Source organism: Sciurus carolinensis, chromosome 7 (genome assembly GCF_902686445.1).
Source record: "Sciurus carolinensis chromosome 7, mSciCar1.2, whole genome shotgun sequence".
Taxonomy (NCBI): Eukaryota; Metazoa; Chordata; class Mammalia; order Rodentia; family Sciuridae; genus Sciurus; species Sciurus carolinensis.
The window spans coordinates 21892567-21916576 of NC_062219.1; the positions used below are offsets into that span (position 1 = coordinate 21892567).

The window sequence follows — 24010 nt, forward strand, 5'->3', positions numbered from 1 at the left end:
CCCTCTTCAGTCTTCATCAGGGCCTCTCTAAACCTCTTCTGAAGGTCTCAGATGTTCAGCCACAGACTGAAGTGGAATTTGCTCAGAGAATGCCACTGTCCTCGGAGTCTGAACACTGCCCCCATCCCAGACGAATCCTTGGTGCCTCCAGGACTTATCATTACTGCAGCCTCTTTGAATTGTCATATTTTGTCATAAGGATTTATCCTTTCTCCTAGGGAGGGAGTCTCCCCTCCCCATCACCTTAGTTTTCAGCAGGCCATCATTTCCATCTTATGGAAATCAGGTCCCTGTCCCAGCACATTGGCCAGGGAAGGATGTCCAGGCTTAGGCAATAGGGATGTCTGGATCTCAAGACTCCACTAGCTCTGGGTCTTTTTCCAAATAGACTTCACTTTTTATCTTCTGTGTGTCTGTGTATGTTTCCTGGTTTGTTTGCTCTTAGCAATTCAGAGCTTAAGATAAAGGCCTTAAAGATAACTTTGCCTCTCCCCTTCTAGGTATTTGCATAGGAATCAGAGGCGTTAATCTTGTGAGTATCCTCTAACATCTGCTCTTCCTTCCTTGGCCCTGGGGTTGTCAGGCACAGGATTGCCCCCAGATCACCAGCACCTTCCAAACTCCTGCTTCTCTGCAAACCAGTGGTAGCCTTTTTTGAAACAACAAAACAGATGGGCTCCAGTTCCCGCAGTTGTAGCTAGTCAGTCTCATGGGTAGGAGTGATTCTGAGCACCCGTTGAGGCACCCACCTATCTGAATCTCACCCACAAGGCCTTTGCGATTATTCCCCATAACAATCTCTGACCGAACTCCTACCCCCATTCTGCTAACCTAGAGAATTTCATCTGGGTGAGTTTCCGGTGCCTCCTCTTCCAGCATAGGTTGTGCCCTTGAACCTAGAGATTCCCATGGCGCCTGGAAGGTGAGGAACTGGCCTCTGACCTTCCATATATCACAATAGCGGTGTCTTGAAGCCTTGCAGCTGTCGGCCTCAGAGCCAGGCGTGGAGGCTGGGAACCTCCTGGTTGGTGCTTGAGTGCTCCCACACAGCTGTCCTCAAGGACTCTGTCTGTCGCTGCCTTAGGAAGCTGCAGGGCAAGGCCCCCCCCCTTGTTGGGGCTGACAGATCCTTTTCCTTTCCAGGCCCAGGGGTGGGGGATGGGGAGTGGAGGGGGCAGTGTCTCTTTTTTCACCCTCTTATCCGCCTTCCGCTCCCAGCAGTCCTGCAGAATTTCCTCACTGGATTTAGATATTAACAAAGACTTCTTCAGGCCGCTCCTGCCTTCAGCTGGGCTGAAATACAAGGGGTGACAGATCCGCCACCTGTTTTAAGTGAGAAAGGGAAATTGTTGGGAGGATAAAAAGTAAAATTCCCAAGTTGTATTGCCATGCTGATTTGGAGGCAGTAATAAAGGCAGAACTCGCCCCAACAGTAGGTAACTATGGGAAGTGAAGGGAGGAAACAGATTCAGGGACAATAAGCTCACAGACTCGGTACAGCTTAATCAGTGAGAAAAATCTAGTATGACTCCAGAGGTTCTGGCTTTGTAGAGGCTAGGAAATTATAGTGAAGGGATTGACTTTCAAATGAGCACAGGACCAAGCAAATTAGCACAACTTTTAGCCTTTGTTTTCTTATAAGAACAAATCGGGCTAACACTGCCCACTTAAAACATAGCCACTGTCTCATGAGCATCTCACTAACGGTGGCTGAGAGACAGTGTGCTGGGCGAGGAGATGGCTAGAGGGCTGGAGTGTGAAGCCTCTGCTGTAGAGACAGGACCATGGGCCTAGGGAGGTGTCCACAATGAGAGGCTCAGGAGGAAGGTGGCTGCTTTTGTCTGGAATTTGAAAGAAAGCTGAGGATCGAAGATGGAGATTTGGGAAGGCTCTGACCTCAAGGAGTAGTTAATACTTTGAGCTGTGCACGAGGGTTCCTAGGGAGTGTCCATAAGTGAGGCTAGAGGGCCAGGTGCCCACAAGTCTGTTTAAATGCCATGTGTTCCTTTAGCAACATGCCTGTTCGTGGCTTCTTTTAAAATGACGTCATTGTTTGGAGGTGAATGTGAATATCCCACTTAGGGTCTCCAGTTCAAATATAGGATGTCATTGTTCACCATGATCCATCTTGCCGCAGAAGGATTTAATTGTCTGTAATCTACCAAATCAGGTGGGCTCCTTTTCATTTGCAGTTCCAGTATTTAGAAAATAAGACATTTTTGAGAGACTTCAAAAACAAACCTGGCACATCTACAATCTAAAGGACTCTTTCGTTGAAAACCAGGAACAACTTTCCGGTGTCCGGGGGTTCCCCAGTTCTTTCCCAACTCAGATCACTGGAAATAAAGTCAGCTGGAAGAATTAGCTTAAGTAAAACCAGGAGTAGCTAGAAGTGAATGAGCTGAAACTGGAAGATTTCCTTTTGTTCATTTGGAGGTTTCAGCAAGTGCTCAGCAGGCAGCTAAGCCAGTTCATTAACTGAGAAGAAGCATGGTCTTAAATACTGTTCTCAGAAGTAGGCGCCCAGAGAAACATACTGTGTGGCAAAAACGCACTCTAGAAATCATACACTCTAGAGTCATGAAACTTTTGTTTTTGTTGTCAGCGAATGGCTTCCACACACACACAAAAAAATTCCATTTATTTAAAACAACAGCAAATCTGTTTACCAGGCACCCATCTCCTTTGCCAGAAAAAAAAAAAAAAAAAGTGGCATTTCTGGCTACTCTGGAACTCAGAAACATCCATCTTTAGAAATGTTTGATTTTTATGGTGTCGTTTTTACTACACACTTTAAGTTGACATTTGAAAACCTTTTCCTCTGCTTTTGAAACCTAAATCCTGACCTGAACAGTCTGCAAGTAGCATCCTGTCTCACTGAGGTGTTTTTCCTTGACTGTCTCTTTGCTGTGTTAAATTGCCCTACACTGCACAGGACGCTGCCCCAGGTCTGGCCTGCTTGAGGGTCTCCATGGCATTGTTAGTGTGTACACATCAGACATGCTGAGAGGGCAGGTGGGACAGGCAGAAGGACTTGATCTCCTCCCTGCCCGGGCTCCCCTCTTTCACTCTTGCTGCTCACACTGAACAGCCTGAGAATAAGCTCCTGTGTGAGCCCTCAGAGGCCAAGGAGTATTGTTGAGTTCAGAAAGGAATTGCTTTCTTTTTGTGATAATTTGAATATTTTGACAATGAAGCTAAGCTACTCCACTGCCTGGTTTGCCTACCTCACGTTCTGCCCGCCCTTTCCTGGGAAGCAGAAGAGAGTGCCGCCTCTCTGAATACATAAATTGGTATTGTCCTTTGTGAGCTGGGCAGGAGCAAAGAATCATCTAGAAGATGTCTTTTGCTTCAGTTTTTTTTTTTTTAAGCTCTTGTAAAAGAGTTGATACAAATGTTTGGGGACCACCCAATTTTGAGACAACAGGTGAACTGTGCAGATGATTTGTGAAGCGTTTGTATATGCAAAGCGAAGAATAACTTCAAAACAGACTCTCCGGGTGGTTCAAGTAATCTGTTCACCTCCGGTTTTCTCCTGAACTGTGTTGGGTCACTTTTAAATGTTAGTTGTCTGACAAGGCCATAACCTTTTCCATTTTCAATTTAAAAGACTGTTCTTATGCAAAATAAATAGTCATAGCCTTTTTTTTTTTTTTTTTTTTTTCAAATGAAATTAGAACAGGCCAGCCAAGTGAATAAATCACTTAGGTGAGCTAATTGGCTTTGTTTCATAATAGATTTACCTTTGTACTGGCTAAGAGAACCCTAGCAGATTTCCCCCTAAGAGGATCAACTGGTTGGAATAGTCTTAGTTGCAAGAAGCCAAGTTTTATAATTAATTTGTGAGCAGAGAGACTCGTTTCCAAGTGCTCATCAGGGTTGTGGTACAGAGCTGGTGGCAGTCTTGTTTTCTGAGACCCTGGTAGAAACACAAGTTTCTGGGGCCCCATCTTACCATTTCAGTCTGTGCTAGTTTGCCTTGAGGCCTAGGAATCTGTATTTCCAAAGGAGTTCCCTCCTAATTCTAATGCACAGCCAGGTTTAATAATCATTGAATATTTCATTGGGCGATGCTTTGCAAATTTGATAAATGTATATGTTTATATGAAGCGTTTGTTGAAAGTGTCAACTGGATATTTCTGACTTTCTTTCAATTCACAATTTGTTTCAGGTTCTGTTACTGCTTGGATTTGCATACCTGTTTTATGGTATTTTAATACTGTTGGTTTAAAAGAAATACCATTTCCCCTGAGTGCTGTTTTGAATATTTTATGTAAGCAATTTCATGTATTTTTTTTTTTTTACTTGCAGAAAGCAGGGAAAAGCTTGAGAATTGTTCTAATCCAGTTGCAAGTAGGACAGAGGATATAATATAAGTAAAGATCACCCATTAAAATGCATGAAAAAGCAGTAGGAAATCTCCTGTAGAACACCTCAGTGATGTGTGTGAGCTCTCATACCTGGAAGCTCAGGTTATAGGCTGGTAGGGAGGTATTCTAGCTTCATTCACTGAAGATGTGCAAGTCTCTTCTTACAGGTTTGAATCTTGAGACTTCCGGGAGAACTCCGTGCCTGCCAGTGGTTGATGTATCCTCTCACCCAGTAGGTATGCAAGTTTTAAATTTATTTCTAGTTGGGCATGTTTATCAATAATTGCTTGGAAACATAGTGAACTTGGGTGAGGATGTGCTGGAGGTGGGTACAGGGTGTTTCAAGAAGCATCTAGTAGAGAATAAATTCATCTCCGTTTCCCCTTCCAATGCAAAATACTTTAGAATGGGATTCTCTGCTTTTTCTTTTGTTAAAGTGGCAGCACGCTCTATGTTTTAGGAAATCTAATGATGCAATTCCCAACTTTTTATATTCTCCGCTGTCCCCCATCCACAGCCCCTTCAGGTCTGTAGAATTTCTGACAATGCTTTTGGTTCAGAAGCTTGAAAGCCATGCCCAAGACAGACCTAACTTAGATACCTAAGAAGAAGGGTCACAGAAGAGGCTGATGGATCAGTCTAAGGAGGATAACAGTTACACTGCAGCTGTGCTAGGGAGCCCACTACCCACCTGAGGCTTCATGCAGAAATATGGCGCAGGATGGGTAGAAGTGGAAAGAACACCCTGCTTAGCTCAGAACACCTGGTTGGAGCTTCTGGTCATTATCAGTAACATTGAACGCTAAGAGTTCTTGGGTACTCGCTAGGTACTGGGCCGTCTTCTTGGTATGGTACATTACTTGCAGTATCTCATTAGTCAGTGCTATGGACACTGAACTAAGTCTACCCAGTCTCAGTTTCCTCATCTGGCAATTGGGGACAGTGATGCCTATCTGACAGGGTTGTGAGATAGGAAATAGCATTAGAGGGCTTTATGAGCTCAATCGAAATACTATGTTTTTATACTCCACTGAATTACTATGGAGCTATAATACTGTTACAAATATTATTTTGAGCTGTTGACCAAGAAATTGAAATTCAGTCCAACAGGGCCAATTTTCTATTAGGGACTGACAAAGCTGCTGGAAATTCCAACATGTTTGGGAGGTCAGGAAGGAATCTGGCCTTGTTTCTTTGGTTTACAGTGTGTGTGCCTTAGACGGGTGTGGTAGCCAGTGACATCCCACGGCGTCTGCCCAGTGTTCGGTGGTGAGTCCACAGGCAGAAGACAGGATGACCAACATGCTGGCAGTGTCCTCCCGGGAGCTGAGGGGAACAGGGAACTGGGCGGCCTCCACAGAGGCTAGGCAAGCAGGGAACGAAGAGGCTACTGGGAAGGAGCAGCAACCATGGCCCGGTGGGAAATTAGGGCTCATTGTGAGCAAGGTGCCCGGCCTCCTCGGGGCGGCCAGGAGCAGAGGCAGGCACACTGCAGCCGCCTGGACAGACCGGGCGGGGGAGGGACCACACATGTGGATTGCAAGGACGCTACTTAGAGAGTTCACATTCCTCCGCCATTGAACTGCCTCCGATTGTAATGGTCTGTTAAACAAACAAAGGACCTAAAGCTGTGAATGGGGAGGAAAAAAACATACGGTGAAAAGGAGGGAGGCTGGCTGGAGTGCTCCTCTCTTCAGGCTTCTGTCCTGTCTCCCTGACATTCCTTTCCCCTTTCAGAGAAGCCAGGGTGGGAGCGCAGAAGAGTGGCCCTGTTTCTGTAGTGCCACTTTCTTTCTGAATGGAAGCCCAGTGAAAAGTTTATCAGTTTAAAGAGAAAGAAAATTAAAACTCAGACAATCTTAAAGGACGGGGGATAAACATTTGTAGACTTCAGGTTTATTTCTATGTGACCAGTTTGCCTGGCCCAGGTGCAGCGAGTTCACTTCTCGCACGTGGCCAGGTGTGGACGTGGTTCTCTCTAAGCTGGGGAGTCCTCCATTGAGAAAGCTTGAAAACAAGAGTGGAGGTTGTCATCTTAAAAGTGCCCATCACATTTTCATCCAGGACAATGAGATTTGGTCCTGGACTCCTCTTTTGTGGGGGGAAAAAAAAAAAAAAAACATTTGGCGTTTCAGAGCCGTGCCTTAAGTTTGCTCTCCCCTCCAGTAACTCAGTTACTACCCAGGAGGGGGCGGTGGTCTGTGAGCCTTGTCTCTAGTGCAGTCAGCTGCTGAACTGTCCTCACCTTTGTGGACCCCCAGTCCCCTGGAGAGGCCCACTTTGCTGTGGCCGGACCCCACCTGTCTAGCCCCTCTCCTGCCCCTCCTGGCCACATGTCCCCTGCAGCCAGGCTGAACCCCCACTCCGCACTGCACAGCTGAGCACCTCTGTGCACCTCTGCATGTTCTTCCGCCCGCCTGTGGCTCACCTACCTGCTCCGCCCCTGAACTCTTCCCCAGACAGACCTCAGTGACATACCCACATCTGCACTGCTTGTCCTTTTTCTGTTTGTTTAGAGATATGTTGTCTTGGGATCAAACAATGCTCCAAGCCCTGGGCCTCCTTTCTAGACCACATAGACGAAAAGTTTCCTTCAAGCCATTTAAACTCACAAGTCTGGCTTCCCCTTGTCTCTGAGACTGGTATGCTTTTCTTAGTTTTTTTCTTCTTTCCTCAGTACAAACCTGTACCCCACATAACTTCCTGAGAAGGAACCAGGCTTTTCTTTCCCCAGATGGTGTCCTTACTGGGACAATAGGCCTACTGCTAATTAGAGTTCTGGTTCCTCCATGCCCTACACTCTAGAGTCCCAGGAAAAGAGAGCATGGCAGACGGCTATAGAAGCAAACCCTAAGGGTCTAAAGGCCAGCCATCGAGGATTTATAGGGAGGGAGGAGGGGGATATATTTTCAGTTGTCACAAAGGAACAGTCCCCATCCCTGACTTTAATGATTAGAAAATCTGCTCCTAATACCAAAGGCCTTTGTCTGGATTTTGGGGCTCGCTGTCTACCCCTACCCACTCCAGACTACCTAGAGTCTCCATTAATAAATAGACGTCTTAAAACTGGGACAGTGCGTCTCGGCTTGAGAGCCAGTCCTAGACTTAACACTTGCCTTCCTGGACGCACATGCCTCACTTGTAGACATTCGTCTATTTGTTTCGGAATATTCTATTTTAAATTCAGTGTGGTGAGAGAGGAGGAATGTGAAATACTTAAGAGTCTGCAAAGATAGCTCCTTCCCCCTTTGTCCCTTTGAACCTGAATAGCCATTGGTAGCGGCCTGTGGCGCCGTCTGGGAATCTCAGCTACCAGCCCCTGCTTCACTCCTCAGGCTAAGGAAGGTCGTTCGGCGAGTGGCCATGGGCCTGTGAGAGGTGAAGCACTCTATGCTGATGGATCCCAGTGTCCTGGAGTCCTTTCCCTCTGTGGTCTGGTTCCTTGGTCTTCTGTGGCTCACGTCCCCTGGTGCAGGCCTGCCTTGTGGTTTCTCGGGCTCCCTCACGTTCCGGTCCACACAGTTATATTGGCATCTCTACCCACTGCTGCCTCCTCTCTCCCCACCTCCGTGTCCACATGGAGTCCTGGCTGACCCTGCCATCGGCTTAGATATCTGTCTCTCTAATCTGCTGAACAAGGTATAGCAAAGACCCACCTGGGAAAGGCCTGCCTTCTGCTAGTGGATTAGGCCACCAAAGGGGTTCTTAAGCTGTCAGGGTCTTGTTTGTACTATCCCAGGACAGAAGTTAAATTTAGGAACATCTTGTCTAGTTTTTGAATTGAGATTCAGTTTTCATTTGCTTATTTTTATCACCATGGACGGGCCCCTATGCTATCTCACCCAGGAGGAAGCTGGGGAATTCAGAGGCAGAGGCTGCTTCTGTCTTTAGGGCCCTGAGAACTTCATGCCCCCACAAGCCTGCCTCCCGTTCAGCATGCTGAGTAGATCTCCTGAGGGAGGATCAGTCTAGCTGGGACCTGCCTGCCCAAAAGAAAACAAAGGCCTCCTCACCCCAGGGCCAGCCCACTTTACCAAACCAGCCTAGGGGAGTGATGCTGGTGATCAAGGTTGTTCATGTGAGCTTCCTGACAGGACCTGAGGCCACCCATGGAGGGCTTGGTCCTTGAGAGTTGCCTGAATAAGCCACATGCAGAATGGCATCCACCTCCCCAAAGCCAAAGGGCAAGGGTGTGCTTGCACCCTCGTAGGGGGAGGGCCCTGGCCACTCCCTGCTGCGGGTCTCCTTGCCTGCCCAAGTTGCCCATTAGGCCCCATTTACACTCAGTGTGTCCAAAGCTGAACTGCAGTTTTCCTCTGGGACTCAGACTTACTTTCCATCTCCGCCGTCATCTTTCCACTAAACTAAATCCTAATCTCGCTCATCTGCTGCAGAATGTCATTTAAGCCTGCCCTCTCTTCTCATGCATGACAGCATCCTCTCTTCCAAATGGCCTTACCACCCCAAGCCCCACCCCTCTCCAGGGCCTCTCACACCTCCCTGCCATAGTGTCAGAAAGTACCATCTGATGGCAATTCTGTTGTCTATAAGGGGTGCCTGTTGGGGACTCCCTGGTCATCAGCCTGGGCCATCTTCCCTGGGGTTTGGCTTCTGTTTGCTATGGCTTTCTGAGGCCCAGTGGGCTTATGCCTCCTCCATGGCCTCTTCCCGTTCCTGTTCAGTGTTTTATTGACATTTTTCACCTACTACCTCTTCGCCCCTCACTCCCCCTTACTCCATCTGAATTAATAGCTAGCTGTGACTCGTTAATCAATCTAAAAATGTATGACAAAAAGGAAAAAAGCTCCCCTTCCCCAACAGAATGCTCCCTTCATGATTTGGTCTCTGCCTGCCCCTCCATCCTGTTGACCACTCTGTCTCCTCTTTGCGTCCACGTTCCAGTCCTACTGAACTGCTGCTTTTCCAAATGCCCTATGTTGATTCATTCTCTTGGCCTGAGGTAGATCCTTCCCTTTTGAGCACCTGGTAAGTGTGTAGGCTGAACTTAAACTTGGACTCCTCCATGAAACCTACCTCGATCTGCTAGTCAGGAGCCCATCATTCCTGGACAACAATGGTGCTTATCACCTTGAATTTTAATAATTATTTTCATTTATTTATCTTTTCTCCATCTTTCATTTATTTATGTTTGCTCTGTAAGTAACAGAGCAATTTAATTATATCTGCCAGTTCAGGGGAGCATCATGCAATGCCTCCAACCTGTGACCCCAGCCTTGTATATTGTCTTTTTCCCTTTACCTGGGCAGTTTCTTAGGTATCTTTGTTTTGTGGCTAATGTGATATCTTACATTACATTTCTGTCTTCTGGTATTTAGAAATGTAATTGATTTTGATTTTTATAGTCAAACACCTTGTCAAACAATATTAATCTTGTGTGTGGGTTCTTTGTGGTCTGTGATGTAGACATTCATCTGCAGATAATGAAAGATTTACTCCATCTTTCAATTCTGCTTTTTGCCAAATTGTGTGGTCCACAGATTCTAGCATAACAATGAAATATTCAGTGGAAGCGGTGGTGGTAACTTTGTCATATAGTAAAGATAGTTAATTGTTACACTAACTTAAAAATCATTTCCTCCTTCCTATTTCTTGGTCTAACTATACACGTTATAGCCATTTTATCTGTGACTAATTTTACCATTAGTCACAGGATGATATTAGCTGAGTTATAAAGGTTGCCTCAGAGTTAATCACTAGTGAGCATTAGAACTAGCTCACATGGAAAAATAGCAGGTGCCCTCAAAATAAGCCACATTGCCAAACACGCAGGTACCTAAGAATCATGGCAGGTGTTAATTCAGATCTTTCCTCCATGGTCAGCCTTTCCCACTCCGAGCTGCCTGGTTCTGTTAGTTTAGTTTTGTGTTCATTTTCCTTCTTTCTCATTTTTCCTGGTGATCCTTGGCACCTACTGATTTATGGGTAGAGAGCCATGACAATGCTGATGGAAGCTTTGTAGACATAATAGCAGGGCTTGTCAGCAAGGTTTTGCTGTCAGGCAGTGCAGGTGAATCCCAGAGGAGCCCCCATTTGCCCTTGTCTTTAAGTAGAGTTTCAGGAAAATCTGGAGCAGTGTGCTTACATTCAATCTACCATCTTTAGGTGACTCACACCGTCTCTTAAAAATGTCTGGCTAGGGTATGGCTTTGGTGTCCTAAAGTTGTGGTAGAGTCTACTTAACAGCTTTCTCAGTTTTCTTTCTAAATATTAGATAAACACTTCACTGGGGCTTTCTTATTTTAAACCTCATTTCTAAGAAAATAGGAGCATAGTCACTGGCTTAACAAAATTAAGTCCCTCAAGGTGACAGTTTGAAAGACTATAGGCAGCAAACCCGATTTCTCAGCAGGCGGTGGGGATAGCAGGACAGGGCATCCCAGCATAAACCCGGCAAAACAGTGTCAGACCAATGCAGGTGGAGACGTCCGCCAGACTACTGAGTGGACCCCCCCATCTGGAAGCATTCATTCTTTTGTCTGGGAGAAAAATAGGGGTTTGCCAGATGATAAGGTATAGTGGGGCTTCCAGAAGGGGAAATACAAGAGAATGCAGCACTTTGAGGAAACAGCGGGGAGACTGATCTGGGGGTTGATAAGCTCTAGGCCACTCCTGGGGAGAGAGAGCTGCAGCTGGAGCAGACTGACAGGCCCTGTGAATCCAGCCTGAGTTCATCCTAGGCAAGTGCTGTCTTCTGAGTGACATGTCAGCTCAGGTGTCGGGATTTTAATGATAATATCTTAGTACTTTATTGAGGATATATGACCTTTAATAAAGACTTTTAAAGATGTTGACAGATAAACCCCTGTGATTTGAGGGCAGCTGGTCCTCTAGTCATAAGGTAGACTGTCTTACAGGACAGGATCTATTAAATTGTCATCCATAGCCATATTTGAAATGAAATTTGTACAAGTTGTTTACTGCTTGAGTTCCAGAAAAACATTACAGAGCTTTTTTTTTTTTTCCCCCTCCACTTTTACCTGAAAAAATTCAAGTCCTAAGTCTATGGCCCAAGGATTGGGAAATACCAATGACATTGTGAAGAGCCCAGTGGAATATTGATAGCATCAAGAAGGATTTTCTCTCATTTCTCAGCTTAGTCAATGCCCTTTACCCTGTTTGAATCTAGGACCTCTTAGAAAATTTTTAAAATGCTATAGTCCTTCTCTCCGTTAAGAATTCCAGTATCATTCGTTACTTTAGGTAGAGGAGATTGGAGGGTGGGGAGGGGGTGAGGTGGTAAGGAGGATAGTAGAGTGAAACAGACATTACCTTATGTACATATATGTCTGTGTGACTGATGTGATTCTACATGGTACAGTGAGAAAAATGAGAAACTATACTCCATTTATATATATCAAAGTATATAAATGCATTCTACTGTCATGCGTAATTAGAACAAATTTTTTAAATTAAAAAAAAAAAATAGAATCCCAGTATGCATGCTTTCTAGTTCTGTACAGAATGCCAGAGAGTTCTCAGGGGCCCTGCTGCACAGCCAGGGGACTCACTGAAGACCCTGGTCTCAGGCAAGGCTGGTAATCCAGCTACAGCCATCCTGGAAAGGCCTCGTCAGAACCCCACTGTGCTCTTCAAAGTAGTCGAGTGCCATGAGTACCTTTTTTGCTGATTAGACATGCAAGACCAAGCTCTTCTGACATTAGACTGGCTCAGACAAAGCACCCAGCAAATTTCAGAACAGAATAAAAATAAGCAGTCACAACCACCTAGAGATTCTGGGTCTCCTTCCTCTTGCTGATGATTCTGAATAGTTTTGGTTTAAATTTCTTGATAGATTTGCTACTCAAGTCCTGATTTTGAGAAAGGTACCCTGTTTGGAAGCTTCCTAGGTTCAGTGAAGCAAAGGATCTCCACCTCTCTTGTTCCATGATTGGCTGCTTCACAGTTTGTGAATATAAGAAGAAATAACCTTGTTAGAGACCCTTTTAAAATTGGCTTTAACATATTTATTTGAAAACAGTCCCGGGTCTTGGTTGTCTGAGGGAGAGAGACATCTAGAACCTTCTTATCTAGTAGACATAGTGATGAATGGAGTGGAAACAGAAACTTAAAAGCACCCATCTCGCCAGGGAAAAAATGGAAATTCAGTTTCCTCTCAGAAATGGGCCTTGCATTGTGTCACTGGGGACAATGGAAATAGAAGCCAGAAGTCATGGTTTATTTTGAGAATGCTGTGAAACAGTTGTCCCCGTGAGACGATTGTGTTGTGCAGCGTGGGGAAGCCCTGGAACTGCACTTGTGCTGACCCCCCTTCGCCGCCGTTTACCTCCAGCCCCCAGGGAACATAGTCTTTCCTGGCTGTTGCCATATATATATATGTTCTTATTCCAGTCTGATCCTCTCTCATCCCCAAAATAATCAGCATGAGCAGAATGAAGCAGATGGTACAAGCCTTCTTTGGCATACTGGCAGATCTGTATCACTCACTGAGTATTTTTAGAATCAAGGGGACTGAAAATTATGTCCTGAGATGTTTTGGGGAAAGACTTACTATCTTTCCATGGTGACAGGTGTTGAAATAGTACCGTGTTTAGGATTCAAGTGCAGTCTGTATGTCAAGTGACAGAACAGACCGACTCTCATCAGGACCGTCACTTTGTCAGTTCTCTGTTAGATTGCTGGTGGTCTGCCAGACAATACCAAGTAACCCCAAGTCTGTTTCAAGGATGTGGCCAGAAAGCATATCAGGTTTCATCCAAAGATTAGAATCGTTAGTATACAGCCAGCACCAATTGAGTGCATGGTGATGAGAGACGTAGTATATAGCCACATGGTTTGTTTTTTTAAATAACTGAGCTTTGATCCTGAGCCACAAAGAATTTACAATCTGTGGGGAAAGATAATTTTTATAGAAGTTTGCGATTATATCCTGCAAACAGTGCAAATATTTGTATTCTCAGGTCCATATTTATGAAATACACAGCTATGGTAACTGGAATGTTCGAACTGTTTATGAAGTTGAGTTCATTCCTAAAGAATCCCTGAAGAAATGAAAGAATGTTCACTATCATGGAATCTATTCAGGTCAGCATTTGAGGACTAGCTTTGCACTTCGTGTTAAGCTGGGTGTTCTTAACACGACTCTGGAACTCGACAAGATAAAGTCTTAGGGGAAAGATGTTAATAAAATAAATATGAAAAGTTTGAGGGAAAGTTGGAGGACTTGAAGTTGGAGGAAGTGAGCCTCATACTTACACAAAACATGGCCATGTCACCCTCTGATTATACGTACCATCTTTAGATGCCAGAGGGAAATGTCCTTGTGGATGGCATCTGTGGCCATTGGATTTTTTTAATCTAGGGATGAAATGACCAGAAAGCTAATCTCAAAACTTCATTCAGTGCTAAAGGGCAATTTTAAATATTGAATATATTTAATTTTTCTTTGTACTCATGGTATGTTGGTAAGCAGTCAGTTGGCTTACATCTGCTAAGAAGCAAGGGATAAAGACTTTTCACTCGCCACCTATTATGTCCTTTCTGCATGTCTTGTCCATGCTACTCGTTCATTCTGTAGGAATAATGGGTGGTATATACACAGGTGGAGAACATGTCTCCATAGCTAAAAGTTTAGGAACCATAGACTATACGTTGACACATGCTTTTACTTTTAATCTCGGTGTTTCATAAGTACTATTTATTTGTATGGTATTGTTTTAGATTGTGTGATTTCAAATCATTTCAACTGATTGTCCCCACAAGTCCTTTTACACACATCAGGTGAATATCACAAACTAGGAAACAAAACTGGATATAGCCCACATGGGCATGCTGGAATTTGAACTTGGGAACCTTTCTACTGTGTTCATAAAACAAGCAACGTAAATTCTTCCCACACTTTGGGGATAACACCTGAGGGTGAGATCAAAAGCACACTTGTGTGCAAGGAAAGTCCAGCTCGGCCCTTTTAACAATGAATCTAAGAGTCTGCCTGTACTGTACCACAGAGCAGCCACTGGCTGTGTCTATTTAAATAATTTAAATAACTTGCTTTACAGCAGTACATTTTGAGTGTTCAGTAGCCATGATACTATAATGTGCCTGTCACTACCAGAGTGCTATTGGCTGTACTGGTCATCTCATAAAGCAAGACTTGCAGAGAATAAATTTACTAAGATAAGTTGGAAAAAGAATGCGTGACTGGAATTGCAAGTACGTGAGACAAATACAAAATCTTCCCCACGAAACCAGCTCCTCTGAAGTGATGAGGCATGTTTTGAGTTTAGCTGTAAAGGGAAGGAGGAAAAATGATATTTCAAACTTTACAATCTGTGTGTGTTTTAGTCTTTTGAAAACAGACCTGGGAAGAAGCACAGAGCGATCCCAAGTGCAGGAGGGTTTTATAACTGGCCGAGTGTCATGGCCAGGCCTTGGCTGGGTGTGAAGTAGGACGGATCATAAGACCTGGCAGCGCAAGCTCTGTTAGTGAGATAGAATTCCTAGAAGGAATTCGTGGCCAGGGTGATTGAGGATACCTCAAGGTGAGGCCTCGGGAAGGAGCTGGAAAACTGGAAGGGATTGAAGGGTTGGAGAGGGCTTTGGGTGGAGCCAGGACAGAAACCCAGTTAAAGTTGTCACTTGGTGACAGAGGAACAGGTCGTGTGTGCTGCAAGGATCAGAAAGAAGGTCTAGTGCCAAGATGCTGGCCAAGAATGCCCATGTGTCCCCTGCCAAACCTTCAGTCAAGGCACAGAAGTCATCTCTGTAGGTTCCAAATGGAGAGAGCAGGATATATATGGGGGGTATATTTTGCCCAGATGCTAAAAAATCTGGAGCAGGAGCTGAGGAATGCTCAAATTTCATCTAGTTTTCTGTTCAGATAGTAACTGAAAGGGCAAATAAATTTTTTTAACAATAAGGAGCAAGTCTAAGGATTTAACAATAAACAAATGACTGCAGGGAACAGTTTTAAAGACTCACCCACTTGACAAAGTTCAGAAAAGGCTGGCCTGCCTACAAAACTCTTGTGTTTAATGTAAGCATATAGTGGATTGGATATCCCTTACTGAAATGCCTAGAAGATATTTGTATATAGATAATAGACAAATTGGTGATGGACCCCAAGTCTAAGCACACAGTTCACATGTTTATGCCATAGCCTGAATTCACTTATGATACTTTCAGGGCTCCTGCGTTTCAACTGTGACCTGTCATATGAGGCCAGGTATGGAATTTTCCACTTGTAGCATCAGGCTGACACTCAGAAAGCTTCAGATTTTGGATTGTCTTATTTAGGATACTCAACCTGTAATCTAATTTTTTTAAGTGTTGGTATTTGGAAGGTTAGCATTTCCCTACCTGCACCCCAAGAATGACATTCTCTTTCAAATAGCATAATATTTCTAACAATTCAGAATTACTATATTGTTCCTGATCTGCCATGGATGCTTATGTTTCCTCAAATGATGGTCCACTGGTAGAAAAAGAAGAGTTTGGAGTTTGGTGAATTTGACTGCATTTGGAGGCGTGTTAATGACCTGGAATTGAGATAGGTTGAGCTAGAGGTGGGCTTTCCCCAGGTACCTAAGCAATAAGGAAATGTCCGCATAAACAAAAGGGTAAGAGGTGAACAGGACAGTTTTCTAGAGGACAGTGCCTACAGATGTGGCCTGAGCGTTCCTCCAAGCTATCCGTCGTTTGCAGGGGACGACTGTTCCATCTCCCCGCCCCACCAGCCAACCACCAGCACCACTAGATCAGCTTCCCCCACGTGTTGTTTACATCAGTCCTTGTGCATAGTTATCTCACAAGCAAATTAACTTAGGTGTATACAAATTACTCCTCCTCATCCTCTGGAAGTTTGAACAGGTGTCATAAACAACTTGCAGTATGCTAACAACGCGTGAAGAGAAGAGGCTGGTGGTTTGAATAAGGGGTGCGTGTTGTTTGTGGAGCCGTAGAGCACTCCAACCGGGCGGGGAGGGCTCTTTGTCTCTTGCTGGTCTGCTGAGGCTCACTGACAGAAATCTCCAAGGAGAGGATGCTGAATCTGTGGAGAGAACTGTCCTTGTCAGAGTGCTTCATCAGCCCTCAGCGATGCCTGGCCACTCGGCAGGAGCAGACGAGTGGATTTCTATGCAGAAGGGCCTCTCCAAGTCCAGGGAGGGCGGGGAATCGTGCCCATTAGAGCCCTGTAAAGGAACATGCTGGCTGTGGGTAGTTGGCTGTGAAGTGTTCGGGAGGGAAAGCGTGGTTTCCAAGTGGCTGATGTGAGAAAACCGTTCCTCTTGTCACCACAGGCTGTCTGATGATGCAGACCCCCTTCCTGTGCCTGGATCTCTTCAGTGCCTCAGACTTCCTCCCCCGGCTTGAGGCTGCCTGTGAAGTGGGCCTTGGGAAAGCAGGACACGAAGAACCAGTGGATGATCGCCCTCTGCCCTGTGCCTTCCTTGCACGTGTGCCTAAAGTGTGCACCGTTTGACCGGCACATCTGAGAAGGAAGGTGTGAGAAGCAAAGCCCATGGCCACGTTCCCCTGCCAGTTATGCGGCAAAACGTTCCTCACCCTGGAGAAGTTCACTATTCACAATTATTCCCACTCCAGGGAGCGGCCATTCAAGTGCTTGCAGACTGATTGTGGCAAAGCCTTCGTTTCCAGATATAAATTGATGAGGTGAGAGGCTTTAGAAAGGTATGTGCTTTTACATGGGCCTTTAAGTGGCTCTTGAGCCCTCAGTCCACTCACTGCAGCAGGAAAAGGATACAGGAGCTGGATCTATTTTAGCCTTTTAGGGATTCTTTAAAGCTGACTGCTGTGCTTTTCTGCATCAGTTTTGCTGTGCTGTGTTGGTTTGTCCCTTCAGCAGATAGTTCTCGTACCCAGGCCTTGGCCGTCAGGTGCCGTGCGCAGAGGATAGGCCTGGCGGAGATGTGGGGTGAGGCCCAGCGCGGCAGCGAGAAGGAAGCAGACGCCCCAGGCCTCGCCCCCTCTCTGGAAGGTCCTTCTTCTCTACGAGTCTGAGAAGTGAAGTAGCAATGGATGAGGGCATTAAAAGATGATTTTGACGGTGAAGTGGAGGAGAGGCTGACTGGAAGCCTGTCACGAGAGTCTGTGTCCAAAAGTGAGGGCTTGTCCAGGTCCTAAGAGAGACGGGGAGAGGAGACGCCCATGAGTGCACACTTCTGGAGTGGTTTGTCACCTTGGGTGAAAGAGGCACTCCAGCAAGTTGAGTTCAGCTGGTCCTACAGATGCCGAGCATGTGCACCCAGTCGACGTGCTGCGGCCCCTGTGGCCACCAAAGGGTGGAAAGCGCTGCTTTAGCGGATTCACCTTCTTTAAAAATACACTTAATCAGGGTGATTTTGAGTGCATATTAGGTACTCACTTCCATGAGGGAAATGAGAGGTGTAGCTTCTGCTTCCAAGGGATTTTTGTAATAGAAGATAGATATTTTCCCCATCATAGAGGGGACAGAATGTGCGGTCAGATGCTAGTCTGAAGGACAAGGACGGTAGTAGGCCTGGTGTCTACAGTGCCCAAGAGCCATGTGCACAGCACTTCTCGAGTGTGGTGCTTCTTTTGATGCCTGGTTAAGAGAGAGGTGCCATTCACCTCGAATCTTCTTGGAACGATCTTTAAAGTTTCACTTTTCCGACTGCTCACATCCAAGTGCAGAGTTGAAATTAAAAAAAAAAAAAATGCTAGGGCAGCATTCCATCCCATTTCCCAGTGGTTGCAACAGAAGTTTCATTTTATAAGCAGAGATTGAAGGGGAAAAAAAAAAAAAAAACTGACTTTAACCAGAAAAGAGAACATAGGTCCCAACAGCAAACAATGAAACCTGTTTGGTGGAGATGGCAGAGGGCAAGAAAGGATGATTTGGCAGGGCAGGCTCTAGTCCAGGGTTGGAAGTCTCACTGTGAATAACCGCCGGTAAAGACTTCCGAGAGCATTGGCTTGATCCAGTTGACCACACGCAAACTGCTGTCGTGAGGTGAGAAGAGAAGTCGAGGGAAGGTCCCAAGTTGTGGAAGTAAATTCGGCATCGGTAGATGGGGACTGTCGCATGAGGAAGTAAGGAGGAGAACTGGATGCCAGGCAAAGGACGGTCATCAACCTCTAAGGGATGGGAGCAGCAAAAGGTGGTGGTATTGCTTGGGTACTAGCGCCAACCTGTGCTCCACTGAAGGGTCATACGGGTGTAGGCAGGAGATGCCAGGTCCAGTGTTGCCAACCTGGTATTGATCTCCTCATGAGTGAAAGATGAAATCAAACCCCATTAGAATCTTCCACAAAGAAACAGGGGAGAAAGGCAACACTAGAAGACTAGCCAGAGCTCTGGGGTCCTGTTCGTAAGCCAAGCCCCGCTTGGTATCAATTCCTGTGATATATCTCGTAGAACAACATGGCTGTTTGCTCTCTGATGTGCTCTGACAACCTTCCTGCAGCCTATGCGTTTATTTAAATAGATCCAGAACATGGAGACACTGGCATGCAGACTTCTCACATGCCTACCGTATTGGTTCTTGTCTTCAGGGCTGTCCATCTAACAGTGTCTGCTACATTATGCATGCTAAGCCATGTCCTGGAGGGGAGACAGAGAACTAATCTCTTAACTGCTACCCATAGCAGGCTATTTTTTAAGTGCCTCTCACTTAAAGGAAGGTTTTTGCTTTGATTCAGACCAGCTTTATCATTTTTGAACTGGCTTCCAGTTTGCCTCATAGTGGGACCAACACCACTGCCACAGCACTGCTGTTATAGACCACTTTCCTGTTCTACCTCGAGGAAGGGGCAGGACAGGGTAGGTGGTTGGGTGGAAGGTATAATGAAGTACACTTTTTAACTTATACTATCTTAAAGATTTTTTTTTATAGAATAAATTGTTAGAAATTCTTTTGTACCCAGAGTCACTAGTCAAAGGATACAATTGCATTTAAATTGTTAGTAAAACAAGCTAAACCTCTGAAGAGAATCTAAAGAAGGTACCTGTCATAAGGAACATGAAGCAACATATGTACTACGTGCAAGCTACAAGTTGTAATGAAGGATTGCATTTTATAAGAAACACAGTTTTTAGCTTTTTAGTTATTAAAATGAACCTTTTTAAAATTGAAGGATGGTGGAGTTTTTAAAAACTGGGTTCCGATAGACATTTTAAAAGGCTCCTTTTTTCCCCCTCTTCCAATTGATACAGACCATGCAAGATTGTATTAGGAACAGTGAACTAAAAAATGGGAACTGGTGGGTTCCATGCAGAAGACAAAGTGGGTCACTTTTGAAAATTTGTGAATTTCCAAAAGGTGTCAAATGTCCCTTGAGCCCCCTTCTGAAAAATATTTTTCATGATCACATATTTTTAAATACTTGCATACAGATTTTTAAACAATATATTAGGAAAATATGTTCTTAAAAATATTCCTGGTAGATGTGAAAGTTGCATAATATCTTTAGTAGTTCATGATTTTTTTAGCAATAAAATTTTATGTGGAAAATACAGAAAAAAGTAGTTCAAAAATAAAAATGGCAAAATCTAGATAAAACTATTACCATTTTGACATAATATTGTTTCTAGACCTTTCTTGTCATAAAACAACTCTTGTACAATGTTCCCTTCTGCTCCTAGGCACATGGCTACCCACTCGCCCCAGAAAACTCACCAGTGCGCTCACTGTGAGAAGACATTCAACCGGAAAGACCACCTGAAGAACCACCTCCAGACCCACGACCCCAATAAAATGGCCTATGTGTGCGAGGAGTGTGGGAAGAAATACCACACCATGCTGGGCTACAAGAGGCACCTGGCCCTGCATGCAGCCAGCAGCGGGGACCTCACCTGTGGGGTCTGCGCTCTGGAGCTGGGGAGCACTGAGGTGCTGCTTGACCACCTCAAAGCCCATGCAGAAGAAAAGCCCCCTGCCGTGACCAAGGAGAAGAAGCACCAATGCGACCACTGTGAGAGATGCTTCTACACCCGGAAGGATGTGCGACGCCACCTGGTGGTCCACACAGGATGCAAGGACTTCCTGTGCCAGTTCTGCGCCCAGAGATTTGGGCGCAAGGATCACCTGACCCGTCATACCAAGAAGACACACTCGCAGGAGCTCATGAGAGAGAGTTTGCAGACAGGAGACCTTCTGAGCACCTTCCACACTATGGCGCCTTCCTTCCAACTGAAGGCTGCTCCCTTGTCTCCTTTCCCAATAGGAGTTCCTGCCCAGAATGGGCTTGCAGGTAGCTTGCCACCTGAGGTTCATGGCCTCACCCTTGGGCCTCCAGAACAAACCATCCAGCCTATGCCACCACCGCTGCCAGAGCCCCTTGCCGCACTGCACCCCATGGTAGCACCGAGCTCTTCTCCCCCAATCCTTCAGAATCCCAAGTACACCCCCACTGCTACCTCATACGCTCCGCTTCCTAGCCTGCCTCTGAAAGCAGATACTAAAGGGTTTTGCAATATCAGTTTCTTTGAGGACTTGCCTCTGCAAGAGCCTCAGTCGCCTCCCAAGCTCAACCCAGGTTTTGAGCTGGCTAAGGGAGGGCCTGGGAAGGTCACCCTTCCCAAGGAGCTGGTGGCAGACACTGTGAATCTCACAATCCCTGCCTCTCTCGACATATCCTCTCTGTTGAGTTTCTGGCAGCTGCCCCCTCCTGCTCCCCAAAATGCTTTTGGGAATAGCACCATCACTCTGGGGCCTGGGGAACCTCTTCCCCATAGATTGACCTGCCTGGGGCAGCAGCAGCAGCAGCCACCACCACCGCTGCCGCCGCCACCACCTCCCCCACCACCCCCACCCCCACCACCACCGCCACCACCACCACAGCCACAGCAGCCACAGCAGCTGCAACTGCAGCTGCAGCAGCCGCAGCCACAGCCGCTGCCACAGCCGCTGCCACAGCCGCTGCCACAGCCGCTGCCACAGCCGCAGCCGCAGCCGCCAGAAGCCCCACTGGCCATGGGCACCGTGAATCTGGGCCAGCTCCCCCTGCCCCCCATTCCCCCTGTCTTTACGACTGGCACCAGCACTGCCATCCTGCCTCATTTCCATCATGCCTTCAGATAAATGATCTCTAAAAGCATCTTTTTCTGATTCTGGAAGATGTTTTAGGAAGCAGTGTAAACATCAGTTATAATACAAGGAAAGATGTAGAAAACAGGACTGGGACTATGGCTTATTCAGTGATGACTGTCTTAAGAGAATTCTCGAACTGCATGTATTGTGCCAATCTGTCCTGAGTATTCATGCTTTGTACCAAATGTAACCAGTGCGTGTTCTTTAATCGAACTGCAAATATTGTCATAACCAACATCCAAAATGACAGCTGCTATATATGTGTTTGTCATATTGAATTTAATCGTAAGCCATGATCATAATGTTAACTATATAACTTTTTATGTAGCGCCGCCTAGAATAGAAAGGCTTGGACTTCCCCAAGTTGGGAGAACTTTTTTTTTTTTTTTCCTTTTTTCTTTTTAAAACAAGAATATAACCTTTATATGCTATATTACAAATAGTCTGTGTATTTCTTTTCAGGGATTTTTCTACCTTCAGGGTTGGACGTAGTTTAGTTACTGTTACCATAGCCAACCTGTAGTTTTACAGAAAAAAAAATCCTTGTGGAGTGATAGTCTTCTCCATTTTAAAGCATTTTAAATGTAGTTTGAATATTTTCCATATGATGCTGCAACGTGAGTTATCATTTCATTTATCTTAAAGACAAAACTGGTTGTCAGTTACATCTGACAGAAAAAAAAAAATCACTGTGTAACCAGGTTAAGTGGTAAAATAATCCAGGCGTCAGTCAAAGGCATTTTGCTGACTATAATATTGATTATATTTTTAGCAGGAATTTAAAAAATATTACTGGAATTTATATATATATATTAAACAAGAATTTTCTTTGCCTAGCTTAAACTTCAAGCTGCTTAAGTTCCTAAGTATTGTTTGTAATCGCCAATAGATAAACGCATTTGTAATTCATCGGTTTAAGTCATTATTAGCTTTTACTCAAAGAGGATTACATTTTACAATGTAACTGTACCTGTAATCTGTCTCTCGAAATCTGTATCTCTTGAATATGGTATCTTATGAGTTTTTAAGATGTATCCTAACCTTTTAAAAACCTCCTTTGTATTTTGTTTTTAGAGGTTTTCTTTTCCATAAACATGTATCTTACATATAATAAACTTCACATATCTTGCAATGCGACTTGAGTAATTTTCATATAGCTACACCTGCGTCGACATTAAACACTCAGATCAAAATAGACAATGATCTGGCTCCCTGGTGCCCCCTCCTGGTCATTACTTCCCCCACAGAACATAAACTACTGTTGTGGGTCTGCATCCGTTAAAAACTACCTTTTGAGTAAAATCAGTTATTTCTGATGTATAGGTTAGCATACTAACTACCAGATACCTACCAGAGTTTAGTTCACCCTGGCTACTATGATCCATTTTACAATAGTATTTACCATTAATTTCTAATTGCAAATTAAAAATGTACTTATTACTTACAGGAATTTCTTCAGAAAATATTGTGCCCCCTAAATCTGACAGACTAGGAGGATAAAGAGAGGGAAGTGTTGAATTTGCACATCCCAGGAGCCTATCATAAGCCCAGTGAGAGAGACCCTGGCCATCACAAAGGGCAAAAGCTACCCAGGATTAGGCTGAAGCACAAGGAACTTAAACTACGGAATACTGGGATACGGCTGGGGGTTTTGTTTTTGCTGCACCGGGGACAGAACCAATGGCCTCATGTGAGCTGGGAAAGCACTCTGCCACTGAGCTTCACTCCCAAACCCCAGACTGAGTTCCTTCCTTAAAGTACAGTTGAGCCAGTGGGAAGGAAACAAGACAGGGTACTCGCTAAAAGGAATCTGTTGCCCACCGCTCTGGATGTCCAAGTCAGTTTCCATATTCCGTCCTTCCTCTCGGATGGAAGCATTCTTCCAGAACAAGAGGTCGGGGGAGCATTAGCTCACCTCATCTAGGACCTCCCAAAGTCTATTCAGAGAAGCGTCCACAAAGACTTTTACATGGTTTAATATAGACCTTGGTCAGTTCCAGAATGCACACCTGATGTTCATAAAACATTGCAATGAACATAAAACAACCGCATTTGTTCCCAAAAACTCAGGTCGTGAGAGCTTCAGATGTTTTTGTTGCACTATCATGGGGACAACTTGGGAATCTCACTGACATTTAGACAAGAAACTTCACTGAATTTTCCCTATTAAAGTTCCTGATGAAGAAAAATTAAGTTTTGGGCTAAAAAAGCACAAGACTTATTAAATAAATAAATGATTCCTAAAAAAAAAAAAAAAAAAAAAAAAAAAGAAAAACCCTGACGCCTAAGACTGCAAAGAGGAGAAGGAGCTGGCTCCCCTTCTCCCAGCAGCTGTGTAAAGAAATGGCAAAGAGTAGCAGGTGGCTCTGATTTGGCTCTGATGGATGGCAGGGGGCCCGTGGTGTTCTTCCACAGGGTGGGAAGTTTTCTGTGAACTTTCCGCCTGCAAGTTTCCCCCCAAATATGTTCTGTGTGGAATTATTCTACATGACATAGAAAGGAACATTTAAAATAGGAATCATTACTAATTATATTAGTAAATATTAAAGCTAGCCTAGGACAGCTTTTATGTAGAAAAGATTCTGGTTA

At 45.0% G+C, this 24010-nt stretch overlaps 1 protein-coding gene across 5 annotated transcripts in view; it reads left to right on the plus strand.

Moving 5' to 3' along the window:
- Positions 1–22555, plus strand: part of Plagl1 (PLAG1 like zinc finger 1) — a 100311-nt gene extending 77756 nt beyond the window's left edge. For 2 of the 5 annotated variants that reach the window (XM_047559028.1, XM_047559026.1), the window contains exons 5-9: positions 501–532; positions 4172–4273; positions 4538–4606; positions 16649–17021; positions 19975–22555. In XM_047559028.1, coding sequence (XP_047414984.1) covers positions 16870–17021; positions 19975–21412 — 1590 coding nt within the window. In that variant the 5' untranslated portion in view covers positions 501–532; positions 4172–4273; positions 4538–4606; positions 16649–16869 and the 3' untranslated portion in view covers positions 21413–22555. Of the gene's footprint in view, positions 1–500; positions 533–3703; positions 4274–4537; positions 4607–16648; positions 17022–19974 lie in introns of those variants that run through there. The other 3 variants (XM_047559030.1, XM_047559027.1, XM_047559029.1) reach the window with 3 other exon arrangements.
- The last annotated feature ends 1455 nt before the right edge of the window (positions 22556–24010 follow it).